Below are 25,459 nucleotides of genomic sequence, written 5' to 3' on the forward strand. Positions count from 1 at the left end.
TTTCTTATACTTGACGGTGAGTGGAAATTGGGTGGGAATTTATCAACACTGAGTATAAAGAATAAAATATGACGAACCAAGGACAATGCAGAAATGTAAGGTATTATCTAACTGCTTGATTTTCTTCTACAGTGACTGAACTTTTGTAGGATGACATATTATCGTATTATTCTGAATGAATTCTCGTTAGAGAAAGGAAGATGGAGCACTTAACTTCCCTGCGTGCAGAGAAAGAAAGAAAGTAAAAGTCGTTTGTGGTTCTTGGGGGAAGTGTGTAAAGTGAAAGTTAATGTTCCTGGTCAGTTTTAAGTTGGGCCGCGAAGGCTCCTCTTACTCTGTTTGTACCTGGCGTCAAAACAAGCCGAGTTAGCCAGGCATTCAAAACAACAGTTCTTGTCTCACCCTTCCTTCGCTCCGGCCTTTTTTTTTTTTTACCGGAAGTACCAGACGGCATAATGAAAATATTGTTTATTGGTGTGGCTATTCCAGTTTATGTGTGCTATATATATATATTATATATATATATATAATAATATTATATATTATATATATATATATAGATATATATCATATATATCTATATATATATATATATATCTATATATATAATATATATAAATGGAAATAAGAGGGGCAGAGGTGATAAGAGAGTCATGATGGAGATGGCACGGGTATGTGTTGAGGATGGATGAGGAGGAGGGAGTGAAGAGGGCTTAGGAGGAACCTGTTAGAGGAAGAAGATCGAGAGAGAGACAGAGAATCAGATGGCGAGATAAAGTGAAGGAAGATCTGGAGAGAAGAGGTTTGGTGGAGGATAATGCCTTTGACAGAAGGCAGTGGAGAAGGCGCATCAGGCAACAGACCCCTTGATGTAGGGATAACGGTGGGAAAAAAAAAGTAGATAAAAAGGATGTATGTGCCTATGTGTGCGTATGTTCCACATACACTTTGAAGGGCATCGAGCAATTTCAACTAAACTTGGTATACATTCTACTTACCATCTGGGAATAAACACTGTGGGGTTAAGCCATCACTATCACCAAAGGGGGAGGGGGAATGGGAAGGAGGAAATATAAAAATTACAGAAAACGGCAGATACTAGTGTCTAATCCATAGTTTCTTGGGCTACTGAGAACAATAGTAACCTCCCTGTGCCCTGTAAGTCCAAGTTCAGACCCAATAGGGAGGGGATGAGAAGGGGCGAAATGTAAAAGTAATGGAAAACGACAGATATTCCTGTCTTAATCCATAGTTTTAGGGGTTGCTGAATAAATAGTGACACTCCTGATGCCCCTCAAGTCCAAGTTCAGCCCTGATAGGAAAGGGGGTGTGATGTGGGTGGGAAGGGGGTGACATTTTAGGAAAACCAAAAAATAAGAGATATTATTGTCTAACTAATATCTGTTGTTTTTGGTTATTCCCACATGTCAAATCCTTAGTTTTCGAGGCCGCTGAGAAGAATAGTGAGTGACTCTTCCAGTACCCTTCAAGTCCAAGTTCAGCCCTGATAGAAATGGTGGCGAGAAGGGGGTGGGAAGGGATGACGTGTAAAAATAACTGAAAACAACAGATATTGGCGTCCAATCCATAGTCTTCGAGGTTGTTGAGATGAATAGTGACACTCCTGAAGCCCATCAAGTCCAAGTTGAGCCCAAATAGGAAGGGGGTGGAGAAGCAGCTATCGCAACAGGAATGAGAGAGAGAGAAAGAGAGAGTTTAACGGTTGTACTCAGAGATTTACAAGGCAGTGCCTGGTTGGTCAGCTAATATATATATGTATTCTCATATCACATCATATATTTCATTACTGGTAAAAAAAAATAAGGATTTGTTAAGTATTTTCATACAGATTTTTTAAAAGCAAAATATTAAACAAAATTATTCCACGCAATGTAATAAGGTTTAGGTGTGTTGACAATATAATTTGCATATGGCCGGGAACACAAATGTGAATAGTTTTTTTGACAAGTTAAATCAATTAGTATCATTATTAAATTCACAATGAAAATGAAAAATGATGGGTGCCTACCCTTTTTGGATTGCCCAATAGATAGTAATGTGTTAAATACAGTGTGTTTACAAAAACCAACTAATATGTCTGCCAGTGTGCATTTGTATGCTAGTCAAAGCCAGAAAGTTATAAGAACAGTGTTCACAGCTGCTTTTTTTAAGTGCTGACTCCCTTTAGCCTTAAGGTCAGGTGAAAACACATGAGGGCCTTCATCAGAAGGGGCAGTGATTAGGTAAACTCTTGGGTTTAACTTAATTATATTTACAATAGAAAAACCATATCAGAAGAATAGTAGCGTAAATGGGACAGGTAAACAAGGTCCCGTAATATGGGGTTAAGATGAAAATGAATGGGATATCCTTAAAGAAACACAAAAGAGGACTTCTTCATGAAGCGCCGTAATTATTGAATGGTGCAATGGTTATGCCACTGTCCGCACAAGGTGATGAACAGATCCACAGCTGACTAACTCCTATCTGCAGTCGAGAACATATGTGGTTACTTTAGCTAAGATAACTCTGAGATAACTCTGATTTTAAACAATCATGTCACACTTATCTTCACTAGATTATAAATCAAAGCAATGCAAAATAAAAGCAATGCAGGTCTCGCTGTAGGTATATCGCACTATGAAAGTAAACAGAAAAAAAATTAAGTATATCTTTAGTTTAACCTGATCACTGAGCTGATTAACAGCTCTCCTAGGGATGGCCCAAAATATTAGTTATTTTTACGTGGCTAGGAACCAATTGGTTCCTAGGTAACCGTTGCTAGGTAACCAATAGCAACGGGACCTACAGCTTAATGTGGGATCTGAAACACATTATATCGAGAAATGAATTTCTAATCACCATAAATAAATTCCTATGATTCCGCATTGGCAGAGCAGGGAATCGAACTGGAGACTTCTGAATAAGTAGGCGAGCACGTTAACCACTCGTCCAACAAGGAACTGAAAGGAAACGGAAAATAGGAAAAGACTGACAGAGGCATGACTGGTTAGGAGAACCTCAGTTTAGGTACTTTACCTTTGAATTCTTTGTCTTCGGGGGACCAGAAGAGGGCAGGAGGTTGGGGGTGGCAAGTGAGTGAGAATCACGGCAAAGGTCACTGATGCCACGACAGCCATGTATATTAAGGGGTAGCTCTAGAAAGCAATGGAGGATAGTAGTTTTTTTTAAAGATTAATCCAGCCTTGTGCTAGCACGGGCTCGTGCTCATAGAGCAGCCCGTAAAAGAGGCTTGTCCGTGCAAGGTCCTTTTATAGCGCTGGGGTATTGCGATGTCGTTCCATGCAGATGGTGTTGTGGGTTGGCAGGATCAGTCAAAGTATATAGGGTCTGCTCTATATACTCTATATAATCAAGATTATAAATAATTCTCAAGACTTATTTATAATCTTGATAATATTACTACCTGAGAGAGAGAGAGAGAGAGAGAGAGAGTTGTCATGTTATAAAAAATGGACTTGAAGAGAATACAGCAAAACAGTATATGGGTAAGTAAATAAATAAGTAAAGAATAAACATATGAAGAAAGCTGGAGTGTGTTGAAACTGGTATATTTTATGTGAAATAAAACAAGGCTTGGTGACTAAATGAGAGAATGGGTATTAAAAAAACATCAAACATGTAACCTCTTTACAAATGTTATCAAGATTTTATCAAAAACACCATGCGATATGGATTAAATGTATGAAAATTAAAGGCTCTTCAAGTAATTCAATGGAGAAGCACGGGAAGTGTTACTCTTGTGACGTCACAGTATTAGCTCCGCCCCCACAAGAGTAACACTTCCCGTGCTTCTCCATTGAATTACTTGAAGAGCCTTTAATTTTCATACATTTAATCCATATCGCATGGTGTTTTTATAAAATCTTGATAACATTTGTAAAGAGATTACATGTTTGATGTTGTTTTAATACCCATTCTCTCATTTAGTCACCAAGCCTTGTTTTATTTCACATAAAATATACCAGTTTCAACACACTCCAGCTTTCTTCATATGTTTATTCTTTACTTATTTATTTACTTACCTATGTACTGTTTTGCTGTATTCTCTTCAAGTCCATTTTTTATAACATGACAATCTCTCTCTCTCTCTCTCTCTCTCTCTCTCTCTCTCTCTCTCTCTCTCTCTCTCTCTCTCTCTCTCTCTCTCTCTCTCAGGTAGTAATGTTATCAAGATTATAAATAATTCTTGAGAAATGTATTTAGCACTGTCACTGTATTCATACCTCACTTTGAAAAGCAACTTTTTTTTATTTATGCTATAGGTTAGAATGATAGATTGATTATATTTTCCAAATCTTATTATAAATACTAATTGTTATGCAAGAAATACAAAGAAAATGTGTAGAGGCAGTGTAAAAAATGGCAGTTGCATTTGCACGACTTGACAAAAAAAAAAAATATCAAAAGTACAAGAATTACATCATATACGATATAAGGTATCAACGGAATAAATGATGAAGACAATGATACAGGGAACACATTTCCTGCAAATTTCTCATTAGCACTTCATATCACATAAATATACATCCGAACACAGAAGTTTACATATTACACAAACTGTGTACATAAAGGTATTAAATATGCATGTCTCAAACGATTATAATATTTTCGGAAAAAAGTACAAAAAGGTATTCTGATGACGTTTCACAAGGGGCGGGCTAGATTTCAGATCTCCCACGAACGCTTAATTTTTATAATTTTTGCGTGCGTAGATAATTTGATTCTGTGCGCGATTATCGGTTTGAAAGTAATTGTAATTGCAATGTGTCATATACCAATTGAAAGGGCATTCTTTATACTTTTACATGGTATATGGCAAAATGTAATAAGATGAAAAATTATGTAAGAAAAATGTGGTAAATATTTACATAAAATTTAAAAATTTTGGTCCGTCTTTGATCTAGAATTCTTCGAAAATTACGGAGAACACCTATCAGTTTTGTTTATGCATATATAATAAATTTTATCAGCTTCCTATTCCATTTTTCAGTTTCTTTCTATCATCATCCGTTAGTCAGATCCGCTACGAAACGTGATTGTATGTAGGTTGACGGATGAAGTAATTGCATAGTTTTGTGTGCGTAGATAATTATTTCTGTGCGCGCTTGTGGGTTTGAAAGTAATCCTAATTGTAATGTGCCATATATCATTTGAAAGAGCATTCTTTGTACTTTAACGTAGTATACGGCAACATGTCATAAAAGGAAAATTTATATAAAAAAACGCCATCGCAAAAATAGTTACATAAAAATGTTATCGTAAATATAGTTCCATAAAGATATGGTCCTTTTGTAACTGATGACGTTTCACAAGGGGCGGGGATAGGTTTTAGTACCACCTCGTGAGCAGACCCTATATACTTTGACTCTGGGCAGGATGGCGTGTCAGTGCTTGTTTTGTATGGTGTTTATACATTGAATGGAACCAGTGGTTATTCAGCAACGGGACCAACGGCTTTACTGACTTCCGAACCACTCCGAGAGTGAACTTTTATCACCAGAAATATGCATCTCTGACCCCTCAATCGCTCGCATGGCTTGAGGTCATCGTGGCTCGGTCTTCAAGGTGGCGCCGAGCACATGGTCATTTCTATGCCTCGGAGGTCTGTAGGGGCGAATTTTGCCTACAGTTTATTTTATAATTACAATGAAAACAATGAACAAAATTTTAGTGAATATCAAATATCTTACATTGAGCATTACTACTTTACTTCTTAGTGGATGGGACGGGTTGTGACGGGTTTACCTCATTACAGTGCATTACATATAGTATATGCAGCCCTGAATACTTGGACATTGATGATGAAATAGATAATATTAGGAATAGAGGCAAGAAACTGAACTATCCTGACTGTTTATTAAACATTGCATTAAAAGCAGCAAAAAAATAAAGTATATCTTAGTTTAACCAGACCACTGAGCTGATTAACAGCTCTCCTAGGGCTGGCCCGAAGGATTAGATATTTTTACGTGACTAGGAACCAATAGGTCACCTAGCAACGGGACGTACAACTTATCGTGGGATCCGAACAACAGTATATCGAGAAATGAATTTCTATCACCAGAAATAAATTCCTCCGATTCCGCGTTGGCCGGACCGAGAATCGAACTTCGGACCACCGGATTGGTGGCCGAGCACAAAAGCCACTCGTCCAACGAGTAACTAATTATAAGCAGCAAAAGAGACCGTATCAAAAGCAATGAGAAACTTACAACATAAACAAATTTGCTTGTACGACTATTATTCTAAGATAACAGATATCCTCCTTCTTAAGAGTTTTGGAGTCAATGTAGCATTTAAGAAAAATGAAACTATGGAACGTGTGCTTACAAAGAACTCTCTAGACAATACTGAAGGGTATGTGTATAAAATTCCGTATAGCTAAATCTTGATAACTTTTATATAGGTCAAACTGGAAAAGAGAATAGAACAGCATAAAAACTACGTAGGATATGCACAGGTGAACAGTGGAATTTTTATACTTGTTTATGAGAACAATTTTACAATCATGTGGGCAGGGGAGAAAAAGATTGCTTATTCTGAGAGATAGTATTGAGTCTAGTTTCCTAAAAGAAAGAGCGCCTGGGTGGCGTGATCGGTATGGTCTTGACCTGCCACCTCGTTGGCCACGAGTTTCTATTCTCGGGCATTCCATTGAGATGTGAGAAATGGGTATTTCTGGTAATAGAAGTTCACCCTCGACTAGGTTCGGAAGTCACGTAAAGCCGTTGGTCCCGTAGCTGAATAACCGCTGATTCCATGCAACGTTAAAACACCAAACAAACAAACCTAAAAGAAAGTTATGGTCATAACGTGAATATCGGTCAAGGCCTAATCAACTTGATCCTTTGATTTCAAAAGGAATTTTTGAAATGTTTTGATGTTAAGGAAGGTTGTCGATATCATCATATTTGTTAACAGGACTAATGAGTTTTATATCTCCTCCCCTTTAACACTTGTCTGGTGTGGATTAGTCGTCTTCAACTGTTGGTTTGCATGTCTGTATTCTCCTGATTTTAGCCTCTGCCCATCTGGTTTTCAGTAATGGCTTGGAAATGATGTCGACACCGGCCAGGACCAACACCCATTTTTATTCTTTCACATGTGTAGGTGTGTGGTATATAATTTACATATACATACGTACATATATATAATATATATATATATTATATATTCATACATACATATATATATACATATCTATATATATATATACATATATACTACATACATACATACATAGATATATATATAATATATATATATTATATATATATATATATTATATTATATATATGTGTGTGTGTGTGTGTGTGTGTGTGTGTGTAAATAAATTCTTCTGTTAAAACAGAATACGCCTCGAGTATAAAAGGCCCATTAAAACACTCTGGGTTAAGGCTAAGGGCTATATTTCGGTGGACTACTTCCGCCCTATATCACCGAAATATAGTCCTTAGCATTAAACCAGAGTGGTTTAATGGGCCTTTTATACTTATATATTGTATATTTATATAGATATTTTGTATATATTTACTTATACAACTGTTATAAATGCATATTTAAATTATGAACTGTATATACACGGAGTCAGTTTCCAAATAAATAATGTAAAAAGCTATTGCCTTCGCTCTGCTATGTCGCACAAATACAAACTTTTGGGATGAAAAATGTGCTGCTGCTGCTGCTTGCTGTCTCTTGTCTTATCAGCCGTAGCGTAACTCTCACTCTATCCTATTGTGCCTTTTGCCTCTGCTTCCGAGATTCACTCTTTTGATATTTTTTAAGATCTTATCAGCAAAGATAAAATTGTGTATGTATACATAAAGTATATATGTATTATATACAATAGCCCTATAGCGTAATGATACGAAACTGTCTCAGGCATGGCATCTGGTTATCGAGTGACTGCTCTCTAAGCTTCAATGTAAATACAGCTTTCATGCATTTCACAGCATTTTCCCATACAATACAATCTAATGTATATTGTACGCACTTTACGACATGGTATCATGGCTGTACCCTTTGTATTATATAATGCTGTATCTGGGTCAGTATCCCGTCATATTATCTTGTAAGGCAGCTGTTTCGGAATAGGAGCGCATGGTTACGTACACACGCACACAGCTGTTCATAATATATATATATATATATATATATATATATATATATATATATATATATATATATATATATATATATATAATTTTGAAGTAATAAAATTCCACACTTATGAAAGGTGCGTATTAAAAAAAATTTTATAAGACGTAGCTTTCGTCTACTTGAACAGTAGACCTCATCAGCCTAACTGATTTTTCATTTTTAAAACTACATGAAGTCACGAAGGACAGAAAAGACGCTAGAACAATTGTTATCTTCCTTGGAGATTGTTCTAGCGTCTGTTTTGTCCTTCGTGACGTCATGTAGTTTTAAAAAGGAAAAATGAGTAGGTACGGCTGATGAGGGCTACTTCAACAGTAGACAAAAGCTCCCTTCTTATAAAATGTTTTAATTATTCAATTTCTTAATACACAGCTTCCATAAGTGTGGACTTTTATCACTTGTATATATATTTTTATATATATATATACTATATCTATATATATATATATATATATCTATATATATATATATCCCTATAAATAATATATATTTTCACCCACACAAGACGGTGTAGCCTATACACCGTCGCGTCCAAAGCCACCTCACATTCTGTGGACGATTCTAATTCGCGTTCTTTTGTTTCTCCCCCCTTGCAGCAATATCCAAGAACGACGACGACGACGAGGACCTCTCGATTTCGGGAATGAAGATCAACGGCTTCTCCGATGAATACTTAGATAGAATAGAACCCAACGGAAATATACCCGAAAAAGATTGCGGTAAGTTAAGTAAGTACCAATATAGACCACCGTCTCCTTTGTCTCCGACTTGCTGTCTGCTCCTTGTCAGTTGTTTTATTTTCATCATATTGCTGGAACCTTTATTCCCCGTGAATTTCAAGCTGCGGTGCACTGTAGGCATTACTTATGGTTCTCTGCAGCGTCCCTTCAGCCCCTGGCTGCCATAGCCCCTTTCATTCATTCTATTGTACCTCCTTTCATATTCTCTTCTTCCCATCTAACTTTCCACCCTCTGCTAACAATGATTTCATACTGCAACTGCGAACTTTACTTTGTGTTACGCCTTTCAAACCTTTTTATTGTTATTTTCCTTTTCAGCACCTAATAACCTCATAGGTCCCGGCAGCAAATTCCCAAAATGTATACGTACTAGTATTGGGTTGGGTTGGGTTAGGTTAGGATGGGCTAAATTAGGTTAGGTTAGGTTAGGTTGGGTTGGGTTGGGTTAGGTTGGGTTGGGTTGGGTTGGGCTGGGCTAGGTTGGGTTGGGCTGGGCTAGGTTGGGTTGGGTTAGGTTAGGATGGGCTAAATTAGGTTAGGTTGGGTTGGGTTGGGTTAGGTTGGGTTGGGTTGGGTTGGGTTGGGTTGGGTTGGGTTAGGTTAGGTTAGGTTAGGATGGGCTAAATTAGGTTAGGTTAGGTTGGGTTGGGTTGGGTTGGGTTAGGTTAGGTTAGGATGGGCTAAATTAGGTTAGGTTGGGTTGGGTTAGGTTAGGTTAGGATGGGCTAAATTAGGTTAGGTTAGGTTGGGTTGGGTTAGGTTAGGTTAGGATGGGCTAAATTACGTTAGGTTAGGTTGGGCTAAATTAGGTTAGGTTGGGTTGGGTTAGGTTAGGTTAGGATGGGCTAAATTAGGTTAGGTTAGGTTAGGATTATAGTTGATGGTTAATTTGGAAATTTGGGTGTGGGAAACATATTGAGATTATTTTCAAGAAGATACTATGGCTAGTTTTTAAGTTAGAGTGCCCCACTTTTTCAGGGAAGGTGCAGTGCTTGGTTACAGTTGGGGAATATGCGTCCCGGCGCCTGGCCTTTGGCATAAACTCCAGTCTTTTTTTATGGAATTCAAGTAAAAAACATATGCTCTCATTTTCTGATTTCATAACTAATTTACTATACTGACATGTATTTTTCAGTATTTTGGATGCTGTGTCAAATACGTAACGTTGAATTAAGGAATAAGACATCTTTATGTAAAATTGCCCAAACGTTTTGCTATTAAGATATTCCACTTCATATAAACAAATTAAAAATATAGGCTTTCCTTTCCTTCTTTTTGCTTGCAGATTGTTGATTCTTTTAAAGATCAATTGATTACCATATTTTAGTATTCATAAGAGATGTTTTAAATTGTTCTCTCACTAACCCAACCCATTGAGTAGTGTCGACATGACCATTTTTTCCTCCAGAATTGTAATGTCGTCATAAACTGTACAAATAATGCATATAATTTTATTATTTCAAATGTTTATTCATCTTAAAGAGTTATATTTGCGTATCAAGCTAGTAGTTTCAATATTGTGTTAATTATGCGCGTGTCCCTTTTCCCTTAAATTCTTGTCCTTCAAATGAAGCATATTAAGGCGGGAATCTCGCTGAAGATTTGTACGATCGTAAAAATTGGTGCGCGTTGTAAAACTAATTGAAAGATAATTCGGAGTTTTTTTTTTTTTTTTTTTTTTTTATACAGAATTTGAAAGTCGCCAAGTATTCCAGAAAGATGCGAAAAGGCGTGTTTTAGGAAAGTTGCAATATTGAAAGTTTGAAACTCCTCTGTTTCGTAGTCTTACCTGCAACTTTAATGTACCAACAATGTCAACACATTTTGTGTTTACGCTGAACACATTTGCTCCCTTTTAACATATTAATGTCCAGAAACGCATATCTAGAATATTTAGCCTCCATAAAAATGCTTCTTGAACTTTGATTTGCTTTAAAAATCTGAATGGAATTAATTTTTCACATGGCGAGGTGTGTATTAAGTTTTTTAACAGACAAATGACTAATTGTAGCTTACAAGGTTTCGTGAGCGCATAATGTGGCTTTGATCATTTATTCGTAAGGAATTTGTCCAAAATTCCAAACTAAAAATTCAAGGGAAAGAACATTGTATGCCCCTACTTTACAGAAATATACACCTAGTATGATGTAAACATGAAATATGCATCCATTGTAGAATAATCCTATCTAAATTAGTCTCAAAGCTGACGCGCCAGACCTATATTCAACAGAGACAGCTGATCACGCGACCCTAGCTGTTAGTTATAGACCCATACAGTATATTTGTCTAGCATTGCGTGTGTATATTCTTAACTAAACATCTTCATTGACATTGCATAACGCTTACCTGTATTGGAGACCATTGGGTATATTTCGTAACATATAAGAGATAGTATAAAAAAGAAAAATTGTATAGAGAGAGAATTCATAAAGCTGATGCACACGGAACTTGCAAGCGTGAATTCTTCAAAGTGGAAAAAAGGGAAAAGGTCTGTTTTGATGATGTCTCAATTGCTTCCTTCCCAATGAGGAAGATCGAAAGGTGCTGATGGCAGCAACATATTATCATTGAATTTTTAACTAATGGGTTGTACCTCAGGTTGGTGTTCGTGGCCCATATTATTTATTTTGTATATGTCAGAAGGCTGGCTTGTCTTGAAAACAGGTTTGTTGCTTATGCGGATGATCCTACACTTTAGCACCAATCTCCGAGTAGACCTGGTGTTGGTGAACGTCTGAAATTGGCGTCTCATTTTCCTTTAATGAAATAGGCTGCTTTTCACGCTGAGGCTCTGGCCTTGTGGTAACTATACTCTTTTTTTTTTCATCTGTCCATCCGCTTGTGGTGTCTTCGCATGGTAACACTGCGTCCAGGGCTTTAAATATTTACGCTATGTGTAAGTTTTAGGTAAATAAAAGGATATCTGGGTGTACATTTGCAACTGAAAAGTGTTCTAATAATTTACTGTATCCGAGTTACACCGTTAATATTCGAAATAGGATGTTATTATTGTTGCTGAGTGTAAACTGAATGTAACTATCTAAAGCCCGTGACACAGTGTTAACATACGCACACACCACAGGCGGGTGGACAGATGGAAAAAAACAAGAGTATAGGTTTGCAGCTTGGCTTTTGATATATGTAAGAAATTAAAGCATAAATGGATGAATGAGCTTAGTGAGCACAAGTGTACAAACTGTTGAAGAACCCTTTAATATAAGTGAAGAGTGGGTGTAGGCTCTCTGACTGGGAACGAGTTTGCTATTCATAATTGTTATTTTTGGAGTACGAATGACTTTGGTCACAGGTCAGCGACGACAGCTTCAGATCCAAACATTCTTGATGGTCGCTGTCCAGGATAATCAATACGACCGAAAAAGGCGCCAATGTTTCGTTTCCAACTCTTCTCTTTCAATTCTCGTGAACGTTTTTTAGAGGTTTATACTAAAGCGTTTTCTTCCTTCACTTAAAATCAGCTTCTAGCTTTTATAAGAAATGACGAAATGAAATTTGAAGTCTTTTGACTAGGAAAGAGATTCAGTATCGACAACACTAAAAGAGAGTTCTTTAACAACATAAGTTAATGATATGAAATGCAAAGACGATTTCAGATTGAGAGCTTCCAAGTTTATGACCTCGGCTTTTTGGAGGACCAGAGGTTACCTAGCTATCTGTCATCAAACTGCAACGGAACTGGGTGTCGTTGATTTAAAGAAAACCCTCACTGTAGTGCCTTCTCCGAGAATAAATAGTACAAAGTGCCTGGATATATTTTGAAAATATTTGGCACAGTATAAAAGAAACACTATCGAAATACTTGTTGTTAAGCGACTGAATTTCCAAGCGGCCCCACTTGCTACAAATGCAACGACAGAACTTGGGCTTTCGTTATGGACACTGACTTTCTTTTAGTCCGCTGACACTTTCGATGGCGAAGACCCTTTAATCAGGTCTGTCAACTGCGGTTTTGGCACAAGTAGACCATCATGGCATCTCACTTCTCAGATTCTCTTCGATCAGATGAGCCTTTTATCAAACAGCACAGCTTGAGTATCCACAGGAAATATATAGGTTAATAAAAAATGTTATTTTCGAGCAAATACCATAATGAATCTGGGGCCTTGTCCGTTACCAAATTTTCAGGACACTTCGTGATTAGAAACCTAACTGCTACCTTTTACTCCTCAAGTAATGTGGGGCATCTGTCAAATTCCTTATAACGACTAGAGAGCGGAACTGCCCACTGAACACAAGCATGGAAACACATTGTATTATTTGGGGAACAAAGCTAAAAATATTGTCATCAGATCTCTTAATATTTTCCCTTGGTATTAACCAGCTGTAGCGCAGATGCTGTATCCTCCCTCATCAGAGATACACCGTTTATCAGCCAAAGTCTAACTAACCAAGTCCAGCAATGGAGCAAAAGTAAGGAAATTTTATCAGATCAGTACTAAAGTTAACGACCTCCTGAACTTATTTAAATGGTTGTAAAGGTTTTGACTCCGATGGCGAGGCTATGGACTCGATTTCATTTAATTTTAATAGCCATTTCCACGTTTGAACCAGTCGATCAGTTGCCGACATTCAAACGAGCTGTTTGCCGTCTGTCTTCAAAAGAGTTCGAACATGGAGCAAATTTCCTACGAAACTGTGAAACTATTTATATTTAACGAATTGGCCAGTTAAAGTTCTTGAAAAAATCGGTATTTTGTGCGGCAGTGGTTGTCGGTGGGCCCCATGCTTTACATTTATCTATTATATATATATATATATATATATATATATATATATATATATATATATTTAATTGTATGTTACCGAAAATCGCAATTGGTTGCACCTCTAGTGACTTCAGCATAGACAACAGTATGACGGAAGGACGCCCCTGGAAGTCACACCAATGAAACTGTAAGGCTCGTTTTCAGGGTATTTAAGAAGCGAGGTGAATGTCAAATACAGTGGAAATGAAATGAAAAGGACTTTCCTTTTGAAATAAACGTGTATTTTGGATCAAATGCTAAGACAACAGTGCTGGATTTCGTCGCCATGTTTCAGTCATCTGCACTAAGCCAAATTCATCCAACATGGATGTGTAAATAGGTGAATATCATGTAAACAATAACCTAATCTTACGGCAATGTAATGTAGAGTGTTATCAGATCATTTTGATAATGAAAGAGAGAGAGTGAGAGACCACTTTGCGTTACAATGCACCATCTCTATGCGTAAAGACAAACAGCAAAGTTGCAGAACAAAATGCGTTGTAAAGAAAAATGATGTCATAAAACACTGGAAATATTAACATTAAGAATTTGAACTTAAGTTTCGTGCTGAAGAGCGAACTCCATTGAACCATCGGGGTTGACTCAACGCCGTGGGGGGGGGGAGTTGTGTCAAAATCGGTTGTTTTCCCTTGAAACCCACCTAGCCTGGTATACTAAATAAAGGGAAATAAAAATAAAAAGTAGTGTGAATGCAGCATAAGTGCTTTATCTTATCAATGTTCCACTAAATAGGACTTGCCTTTGGACAAGAGAGCTTGAACGAGGAATTAGTTCCACAATCACTGGACCTTCAAACTCCTAATAATTAAAAGGGCCAGAACTATTTCACAAGTCATCATTTTTATGAAAGAAAGCAGTTTTTGATGGTGCCAGGAAAAATGGAGAACTGAACACTTCCACCACTGGTAGAAAGAAATTCAAAGGCTGGGTCATGGAAATTGAGGTGTAGAAAAATGCACTCTTAAATAAACTCCAACTAGAGACGAGAGCACATCCCACAGCTACTCTAATCGATGTGCACATCTTTTGTATAAGTTTCCTGGGATGTCCTAGCAAACTAATCACAAAGGCATCGGAATTATATAGCTTTTTCTGTCTTTAGTTAATCCTGGAAAAAGAGGCAGGTTCTAATAGGCATGTTCAGTGACATATAATCACCAAATCATTTTAAAGCAACAGTCGCTTTTGTTTATAAAAAAGAAAAAAATAATAACACGTAGACTAGATTAACATAAGGTGATGTCCTGTGTCCCATCCCGTCTCAAGAACTTTAATTGAGGTTAGAAATCCAAGCCTTATACATCCCCACACCTCAAACCAGTGTGTAAAACCCCAGATGATATAACATAAACAAAACACGTACTACATGCTCGCATCCTTATTTAAAACAACTGACTGCGTGAGGCCGTAAAGGTGTGTGCTCTGAGTCACCGTCTGAGTGTGAAGAGGTCAAGATCTGCAAGGAAGCTTGAATACTAACCTCTTAATCAGTTTGACCCTGATGTACTCATAATCCTATCAACTTAAGGAACGGCCCCAAGGTGCCTACCCACATGGCTAACAGAGAAAGAGTGAGAGAGACAACAATGCTCCCACATGGCGACTGATACCATGAACAGCAAAACACCAAAACAAATAGACTACAACAAATCACGATCAGTCTAAAGATAAATTTCATGAGCCAATGAATAACCGAATTTGAAGACCCGAGGGCCACCCTGGCCACGGCTCTACGAGCTGCTAACGCTGAATAATCAATGAAGGAGCGACGAACAAAAGGCTACAAGTTTCCATGAAGACCGATTCAATTTGAATGAACTAACAACGATAGATTAATGTTTTGACAAAACAACATTCAAATGAAGAGCTCCTTTAAAACCCAAGGTACGACAGTGAACTGTCGAACAACCTCAAACAGACTCGAACATGCCGAAGAATTAAATAGCGTTCAAGATCGGGTATAACTGACTTATATATAGAAAAACTACGTCGTAAATTTGTGCATTATGTGCGTTATTGTGCTTGAAATTGATAGAAAACAGAACAGTGATTATGATCTGTAAATAAACTCGTATATATTGAATGGAATTTAATAGTCTATATATATATATATATATATATATATATATATATATATATATTGTGTGTGCGAGCGAATTCGTATTACTGTAACAGCATACTGAATTTGTACACATCCCACTTATGTCGCTGAATGATAGTCTCGACCAGAGGTCTCGACCGTGACACTGCCGAGTTCGAGTCCCTCCACGGAAAGCGAAGTCATCTCAATTTCCTTCTCATCTGGAATCAACACTTGTTTTGAATTTCGAATGTACCACAATCAAAGAATTGGCCTTGTTCAGACCAGCAAAGGGAATACCAATAGGCCTAAGAGAGAGAGACGAGGGTGTTTTCTTATCATTTTCCACATCCTCCGCGCAACCAGTGTCAACAGGTGATGACGTACCGGACAATCTACAATATGGTTAAACCGCTACTAGTCAGTCTAAAGTAAAACTTCACACAACAGTCAATCAGTCAATAGCTTTGTTCAAGTGTCAGCCTGTGCTGCTATGTATTAATCTTGAAGAACCAACGAAAGAACGATGGAGCGAGAGCCACCAGATACCACTTATTTCTAGCTTAATGAGACGTCTCCGGTCACCCCGTTCGAATGAATAAACAACAATAGACTCATGCTAGGAGCGAAACAAGATGAATTAATGGCTCCTACTGACCGATCTCAAGGTACAGTGACGAACAGACGAATCCCTTTCTCTCTTGACTCGTATTAAAACCTTACCCAGCAGAAAACATTATTACAAACGATGCAAAATGTAAAACAACAAATGTTAAACAACATAAGGGACGGATGTGACTAAAATAACAACAGAATTAATAAAACGCTAACGTGAGCGTTACTCAACTGGAAGTACCTACAGAGGGGAGGAAAACGAGTGTACACTGCAAATTATTGAACCGTAAACTTGGTATGATGGACTTGTTGTTAATTTTGAATTTAATAAGTTACAAGAATATCTCAGTGGGCCTGCGCACCTGGATGGGAAAAAAAGACGAGGCTGATCTTCCATGTCGATGTAAAAAGAAAAACTAACCAAAAAGAGAGTTTCTACTAAATACTATTCCTAGATAACCAACAAAGGAGTGACGTGCAAAAGACGGCCAAATACCAACTAATCCTAGTTAGGCAAATGCCCCGTGGCATAAATGAACGATCAAATAACTATGTAGTAACGAATCAACCGGCAAGCACCTGTGGGTTGATCAGTATGGTCTTGGCCTGCTACCTCGGTGGCCGCAAGTTCGATTCTCGAGCATTCCACTGATGGCTCAGAGATGTGTATTTCTGGTGATAGAAGTTCACTCTCGACGTGGTTCGGAAGTTACGTAAAGCCGTTGGTCCCGTTGCTGAATAACCACTGGTACCATGCAACGTAAAAACACCATACAAACAAACAAACAAACAAACAGGCAAGTAAACCAACCTCTTCAGCCGCGGGAAAACGAGATTCTACTTCGTCTCTAGACAATGGCTAACAGAACATAACACTCCAAACTGACTCGGATTGAAACCTTAGTGAATGGGAGACAGATGTGTTAATTCCAACGAGAAGAAAAAAAAAAGACGGATACAAGTTGAATGAAACACTGATAAAACGTTAACTTAAACATGGCTGTACTTGAAGTTCCTCCAGGTGGAAAAAAACAAATATGAACCACATTTTATCAAATGAAACAGTTATAATGGACTTGTTATAACTTTTGAATTTAATACATCAGCAAATGCGACCCCCATATCAATTGAAATGATAAAACTTCGAATTCGTAATAACGATGAACAAGAAAAGGGAAAATTTCCTTATTTTAATGAACTGTCGATTCAGTTTGTGTAAAGGGAGCGAATTGCAACGAGAAATGGCAAACTATAACGACAGCAGGAAAAAGACGGAGGGAAAAGAATGAAATTGTATTGCAGTGTAGGAGAATGAGTTCTGGAATTAATATGACAAATTGCCAAGAGCGAATAACGTGTCACGACAGAGGAGCATCATAAATTGAAAACCGTTAAGAGAACAAACGGCAATTGTGTATGATGATTGCACGAAGGGATAGAAGGAGGGTGGCTGGAAATAGTTTCAGGAAAAAAAGTCACAGTTTTGGCTACGAAAAATAAAAGCCACAGGAAAAAAGTCATTGATTTATGGTGGCCGGTAGTAAAGTAACAGGGAAAATTTGACAATATTTCTTGAGGTCATTATTTATGTAATGTTTACAGTCTTTTGTTTATGCTTTTACGGTCGTCCCCAGTGGCCTTGTACTAAACACGTCGCAAAGGTGGACACATGAGTACATACCGGGTTAAAATTTACCCTTGGGGTTCACTATCTAGGAAAAATGTGATTTTTTTTTTTTTTTTTTTTTTTTCCTGTGACATTTTTTCCTGGATTCGATACAGGAGAGAAATGGGATGAAAGGAAATTTATTAAGATTCGTGCGGCTGAAATACAAACCAAACGAGAACTGCAACTTCAAACTACATCATACAAAGAACTAATTGCATCGCCCCCGCAAGGGGTTAATGCCGTTAGTGCACCTCAAGCGGTACACAGCAAGCATTGATAATGATCTTTGCACTTGGGGCCCCTAGCTGCAAACCCCTTTGGTTCCTCTTATACCTCCGTTCATATTCTCTCTTTTCCTTGTTACATTCCACCCCATTCTAACAATTGTTTTATAGTACGACCTTTTTTGCGCTCGATTTCATATTTAGCTCCCAGTGCTTGGTCTTTGGTCTAAGTCTTATGCTCTAATTCTAATAACACCGCTTAAGTCCGAGATGAGTACACAAAGTAATGAATGGGTACCTAAAGAGAAGGAAAATAAGGATAATGAAATGAAACCCATTCTTGCTTAATGAAAAACCCGACTCGATTTCTTGTTTCGTAGGAAACCTGTAGTACTACCTCTTTCTCTTAAGAGATGTCAGATTCTTTGTCGAGGACGCGGGCAGCATCCAGATCGAGGTGGGTCATTGAGGTTCAAGCAGTGCTCAAGTCAGTGGACGTAACAACGTCATCGGGTTCGTGTGGAAGGTTTCAGCGATTCGAATGTCTTGCAGTGAGAAAAAGGCATGGAATACATAGCAGACGTTTGTCTTATACGTCCACATCTTGATCCCTCAGTGGTGCCGTATAGTCTGTTGTCGAGTGTCCCCTTTGAAAGGCTCAGGAAATTTATGAACGTGATTGTAGGTGTGGCGGAGATCGGAATTTTCTTCATGGTAAGACGATTCCATGGTGTGTGCAAAGGTGGTATAAGACTAATTGATCGGTCTTATACTTAATCTAGCAGGCTGAAGAGGGCTATCTAGAACATTTCTGTGATTTATGCTAAAAGGTGTTTTTTCATTTGCAACCACAACTAGAATGACTCCAGGAGGGAAATTTCCTTCTAGAACTTAACTTCCAAAATTTTCCTTGGTGTTTTGAACTTCATGAAAAAATCTGCTTCTCCAGGAGAGGGAAGAATACCATTCCATTTTACTAACAAATCATGAACGGTGGTTACCCAGTCAACAGATGGCAATGGAATATAACTGCGATGAAGGCATGGCATTGCCAGAGATGACAGTAAACTTCCGTTTGCGATGAGTAACTTACTGTCTCAAGAAGTTTGAAGACGCAGTGTGTGCTAAGAACCATGCACATGTAGTGTGTCCAGTTTTGTGCAAGTTGCCTCTTGCAGATGGTCCAAAGTTGGGCATCAAGAGCAGGTTAGTTGCGGTTTACATACCAGTCATAATAGTTGAAGGTCTGTAACTGGGTACTGTCATAGACTGACTGATTGTTACGTACATGCAGTTTGTATGTGAAAAATTGGCACTTTCCATCACTGTTTACTGTAGGAGCATAGGCACTGTAGACTTCCTTGGGGATGTTGATAGATGCATTAATCTGGTAAGCCTACAATGAGGGGCAATACCATGGACCCCTATCCCCGTAGGGGCTTTGTGCCGTCAGTGCACCTCACATAGTGCATGGTAGGCCCCTAGCTGCAACCCCTTTCGTTCCTATTATGTAACCCCATTCATATTCTCTCTTCTATCTTGCCATCCACCCTCTCCTAACACTTGCTTCATAATGCAACTGTGAGGTTTTCCTGCTGTTACACATTTTAAGCCTTTCTACTCTCAATTTCCCTTTCAGCGCTGAATGACCTCATAGGTCCCAGTGCTTGGCCTTTGGCCTAAATTCTATATTCCATTCAATTCCTATAATGTTGAGATATTGGCACTTTTAGAGGATCTTGTGGTATTGAAACTCTAAGGTTCACTCCAATCAACGTCAGATTGACAGGATGACTGAACAAGTAGATTCTCCCTCCTGGTAAGGAGGAGGAGGACGGAAACCTAAAAAAAAACTCGCAATTTGGTGGTGAGAGGGAAGCGACCATCCATTTTGCAAGGGTCACTGTTGTCTCGTATGGAACCAAGGTTTTGGCAACACGAAAGTGATCCATTAGCAAGATAGAAAAGGGATAGAGAGTGCTGGGTATGATTGACAGAGGCATAGATCATTGCAAATGAAGTTTTGAATGTTCAGCTGAGATCACATTTTATCAGTCATACGAAGCCTGCCATATGCCTAAATGATCCCGGACTGAAGATCACAACAGTGGTGGCACTAAGCAATAATGATGCCCACAAGTGTTGCTTGACAGTATGCAAGTCGTCATCATTGGCACCAGTGATTACTTTGATGCCATTGTGCAATCCAGGAGTGTGTATTGAGTTTGCTATGGCATCACTGACCAGGGTATCCACCAAAATCTCCTAATTTCAGGTTTGTCTTTTTTCATGAAGGTGATTAGCTATAGCCAGACTTATTTGATTTGGCATAAACCTAGATGGGCAACAACATGAAGGTGTACAAATATACTTAAGCCACTATCTAAGCCAATCGTGTTTGTTTGGGCTTTGGTTGACAACTGTTTGAATATTGGTGAGCATTTATGTTTCACTGGTCTCTCAATATTACTGGGAGGTCTCAAAACTTACTTTGACATGTGAGTAATGTATAGGCATGCCTTGACAACTCTGGTAGTTATGGAATTTAGTAATGCCTTCATACACAAAAAGGTGTTGCATCGGGCATCACAGTTGACATCAAATTTGCAGCATTATGAGAACAGATGTACTACTTTAAGGCATCCGGAACAAAGAACTTAGTTCAAATACATGATTTCTTTGTGCTGGTGCCATGAGTCAGGGTGGCACTGACAATGTGACTGCCTGAAGGGTTTGATAAGTTAAAAACGAACGGTTTATGTACAGTGCGTCATCTGTATTTGTTATTGGCCCTTGGGTTTGTGCTTGAATGAATAGTCATAACTGAAACGTGTGAACTTTTCTTGTCACTTCAGAATTGTCACAATGTTGTTTGAGCCCATTTTTTATTTCGATCATGAGGGGCTTGCACTTGTCTTTTTTGTTATAAAGAACATCATTTCTGGCAACAGTTATCCGGTATAATATATTTTTCCAACGATGGATTGTGAATGGAGTGTTGGTTAATTATTTTATACTGGTTAGCCAGGGGAAATTCTCAAGAAGTAGAAAGCATCCAAGTCTTAGATTTTTGCCAGGGACCAGGATCAGGTACACTCTGTAATTGGCTTGGCACACTGGTTTACAAATGATCAACATCCATGTAGCTCTCCTTCAATAGGTGGAATGAAGTGGTGTCATTTTTCCTGTGATGTAAAGATATATTATTTGTGCTGTGGACATCACCCTTCAAACAACCAAACAATGACATGCATTCAAGCATGCTCAGAATGTCATTTTGATTATGGATCATAGCTCAGAGATCAGAAGGTGGTTCATTCAGAGATTTTTGATTGAAAGTGGGGATGGTTACTTTTGTTGATAGCTTAATTTGTGAATTGACTTGCAGACATTGCCAGTAGAACCTCAGTGAAGAAAACAGCAGTACGACTTGTTCCTCACCTTGACTTGTCCTGAGCACTTAAACTGCAGCTTTGTTGGTGGAGAATTGCCTGATTGTCACCGCTTGAGACAACTGTATTTTGATCCTAAGATCTTGGAGGAGTTGCTCAAGATCCTGTTAGTCATCATATTGCACTTTCTCTAGCGAAGGGTTGCCCTTTCAAGAGCTGGTGTGGGAATCATTTTTGATGGTTTTTAAGTTGATTTATTATGTAAATGTTGGGGGATTTTTTTTTCAGCTGGCACTCCTGTGAAGAATAGGACATACTAAAGAGACAAAGGGGAAACTGAGTGTATTTCAAAACGTGGTGATGTCGAGGGGAAGAAGTCTTTCAAACTGCGAGCACAAAGACATGGAACAAATGTAAATGGAGCTACCAAAATTAATAAAGGAAATATCCACTACACAATGGCAATGTCGGAAGAAATAATTAACCATTCAGAAGTAAAGCCCAATATATTTCAATGGAATTCATATATCGTAGTTGTGACCTTCACTATAACTAAGCAACAGGTAGTTCATGGAAATTATTGGCAAAGCTCCTAACCCCAAGGAATTTCGAAGCAAATGACTGGATAAACGTGAATCCAAGACTAGGAAAAGTGCCGTCCAATAGCAATCTTTCTGGGGATAGAATCATAATATCACAAGTGTCAAGGACCTAACACGAGCAAAAGAAAAGCATTCATGAAAGCACTTTCTAGTTTTGAAAACACAAGTTCGTGTGCATTGAGCATTTGTAGTTTCAAATGGCATAGTAGCCAAAAATTGGCCACCCTGAGATGTAAGCACGGGTAAGATAAATTGCAACTGAGGGTTCTTTCAAGATTATGAATTGTTTTTCCTCAAAACGAAGGGGGGGGGGGGGCGGGAATGGTTGCATGTGTGAGATCCAAAACCACATGAAAAAGTGAGACGAAGGACCGCAAAATAATGGCAATAAAAATCTGTTTGAATTTTGATTACGCTGTCCATGACAACTGTTCCTCGTATAAATTTATAAATTATGGGAAAGAATAAATTCCCATTCCATGTTAAGGAAAGGACAAAATCACAGAATATTCCCGATCCTCAAATGAGATCATCAAATTATACCAAATTTCTTGCCTCTCAATGGGGACTCATTTTAGGGAGAAATGTCCACACAAAAGCCTTCTTGCAAATCCCTCTGCAAAATAGAAGACCTCGCCATGGAATAAGGCAACCACTTGAAAAAGGAGGGGAAAGTTCCATGATGACTTAACAGGTAGTTTAAATTTGCAGCAGTGAAGTGCAGGACTTATTAGGTACAATAGTTGTAGATGTCAGTAGTGAGTAACAGGTATTAACGCATCATGCGTGATGTTTCCTTGAAAAACTAGCCATTTTAAGGGTATTTATGTAATCTCAGTTTTGGGAATTATACTTTTAATTAAAGGAAATTCTTCTGTATGCATTGGTTGCGACCGACACGGGCGTTAATCCCTATCTATAATTTTTAGAAGAATTTGGATGCCATCATTTGCATGCTACTTCCAGATAACAGTGAAACAGTTCAACATTTTCCAAGTCTAGCTAATCATAAAGATAAAGGCAGAAATGATGTATATGTAGGACTATTATGTGATGTGTATGTAGGGATATAACTATGTTTGTGGTTGTCACCACCACCTGATGATGGTGACAGATCAGTGACATCACCATTCGTGAGATGGATTCTTTCTTTAAAGCAATGAGCAAAATTGTACACTCAAGGTCTTATATGAATTTAGGTGCTTTGGCTCATCAATAATCTCCGACAGTAAGTGGGTGACTGATGCACCCGCGTTCCCGCCAACAAAGGGAATAAAAGGAGGAGCTTATCCCAATGGCAAGAGAGAGAGAGAGAGAGAATGTTCCTACCTTGAAACAAAAACAAGGAGGGAGGAAAGAACAGGAAAAACGGAAAATACTAAAAGAAAAAAATATGTATAACAATAAAAGAGAAGCTGCCTCTTCGCATTATAACCATAAGGTTTTATGTACAAAGTTTGTAACACTGATAATATTTATATTTAATTCAGTATTTTCCAGCACAGTTAAAGATGTTAGCGATTAACAATGAACTTTGCAGAAGATTATGGATGGATCGGAAGATGATCAGGAGTAAAAATACACTTGAATAGAAGCGTTGAAAAGGGAGATTTTGGTGTTATGGAAAAAGGCCAAGTGGAGATGACAGATTTCCAAGGATGAGCTTGAAAATTAGGAAAAAGGAAAGACTACGTAGAATAAAAAAGGAATAGCCTTATAAATAAGAAAGCAAAAATGAATCTCTAACCACCTATGTAAAGACATTGAAGCCTTTTACATAATGCCATGATACTCGGAAAGTCAGCGAACATAAAGTGTTCTGTGTCGTGGATCCTCCGTCGATCATTAACTTCGGTAGACTTCACTGCTGTTGTTACGTTTCCTTTAGCTGTACCGGTGGGTCCTGAGCTTTACGACAGTTTTGAAGCTTAACGTCGTGCAAGGTGTGGAAATAGTCTTCTCACGCGCAGGTAGATTTTGGGGTGAGGTGTTGCGGGTCAACATGAGTGACGTCACAGTAACCGCTCAACTGGGACTTTAACCCTGGCCACCAGCCAGAACCACTTATAGGAAATCCATGCTTTTGCGTCTCTGTTTTCCTTTTTTTCCGGGCCTTTCGTGCTTTAAGGCATGCAAGCGTTATGAATTTTATATGAAGTATTTGTTAAACTATTTAATGAAGCATAAATATTTTAAGGAACATACAACTAACATTGTACACAGCATTTCGGTCGCGTTACCAGTTAAGTCGCCAACTTTTTCATTTTGTTCAGTTCTTGCCCTTGAGTGGTGATGTCCTTATTTAAAATACGAACGCTAAAAAAGAAAGAGAAATTGTCATTACTTCCAGTGGTATACCTGAATATTCCTGCCTGTAACCTCAGATTAAGAGTTTATCATTCCATTTCCAACACCGAAAGTTTTTTTTTTTTCCTATCGTAGACTTTTCTTCCCCTTGATTTTGCGTGTTCAGAAAAGTATTAAACCTGCTTTGATGTTGCCATCTCCGTTCGTTGCTTTCATTCCTAGGAATGTAACTTATGGGCCATGAAAACGCGTACGAATTGCGAGTATCCGAAATAACTAACCCGCTAACTCCCAGTATGTTCATCCTCTCTGATGCATATTGGAGATGTATCGGATATTCGTATTTATGTTATTTCAGCGATCATTTTGTCATTTTGATTCTGGGCCGAGATTGGTGGAAAACTAATGAGCGTTGTTTTGTCAGGTCAAGCGATAAGAGAGAAATAATGGGGCCATTTCAAGATCAATAAAGAATAAACATTTGCAAGTAAGGTAAGCAGCTTAAATTTTAGGTATGCCTTGGGATAATCTCGCAATCACTGACCGCTTAGCACTTTCTCTCTCTCTCTCTCTCTCTCTCTCTCTCTCTCTCTCTCTCTCTTTTAATGCCGCGTAAATTGTGTCATTGTGTGCTTTTCCTCTGATCCACAGGCTGGGAGAGGCTGGTAGACCATCGAGAATCCCTTTCGAGACAGCTCTCCGTGTCGTCTGACTCCAAACTCCTCGACGACGATATCCGGGAGGAGCAGAAAGTCATCATGAGACCGAAAAAGCCTCCCAGGCCCAAGTCGGAGGTTTATTTATGTAAAGACTCTAGAAAAACTAAACGATACTCAGCGTTCGGGGTGAGTAGTACTCT

The 25,459-nt window shown here is 38.3% G+C and overlaps 1 protein-coding gene across 15 annotated transcripts in view; it reads left to right on the forward strand.

The window, feature by feature from the left end:
- Positions 1-25,459, forward strand: part of LOC135221971 (cyclin-dependent kinase 14-like) — a 237,740-nt gene that overhangs the window by 170,875 nt on the left and 41,406 nt on the right. For 11 of the 15 annotated variants that reach the window (XM_064260040.1, XM_064260043.1, XM_064260042.1 and 8 more), the window contains 2 exons: positions 8,781-8,912; positions 25,252-25,445. In XM_064260040.1, the coding sequence (XP_064116110.1) occupies positions 8,781-8,912; positions 25,252-25,445 (326 nt within the window). The remainder of the gene's footprint in view (positions 1-8,780; positions 8,913-25,251; positions 25,446-25,459) is intronic. The other 4 variants (XM_064260041.1, XM_064260044.1, XM_064260048.1 and 1 more) reach the window with 1 other exon arrangement.

Source organism: Macrobrachium nipponense, chromosome 3 (assembly GCF_015104395.2).
Source record: "Macrobrachium nipponense isolate FS-2020 chromosome 3, ASM1510439v2, whole genome shotgun sequence".
Taxonomy (NCBI): domain Eukaryota; kingdom Metazoa; phylum Arthropoda; class Malacostraca; order Decapoda; family Palaemonidae; genus Macrobrachium; species Macrobrachium nipponense.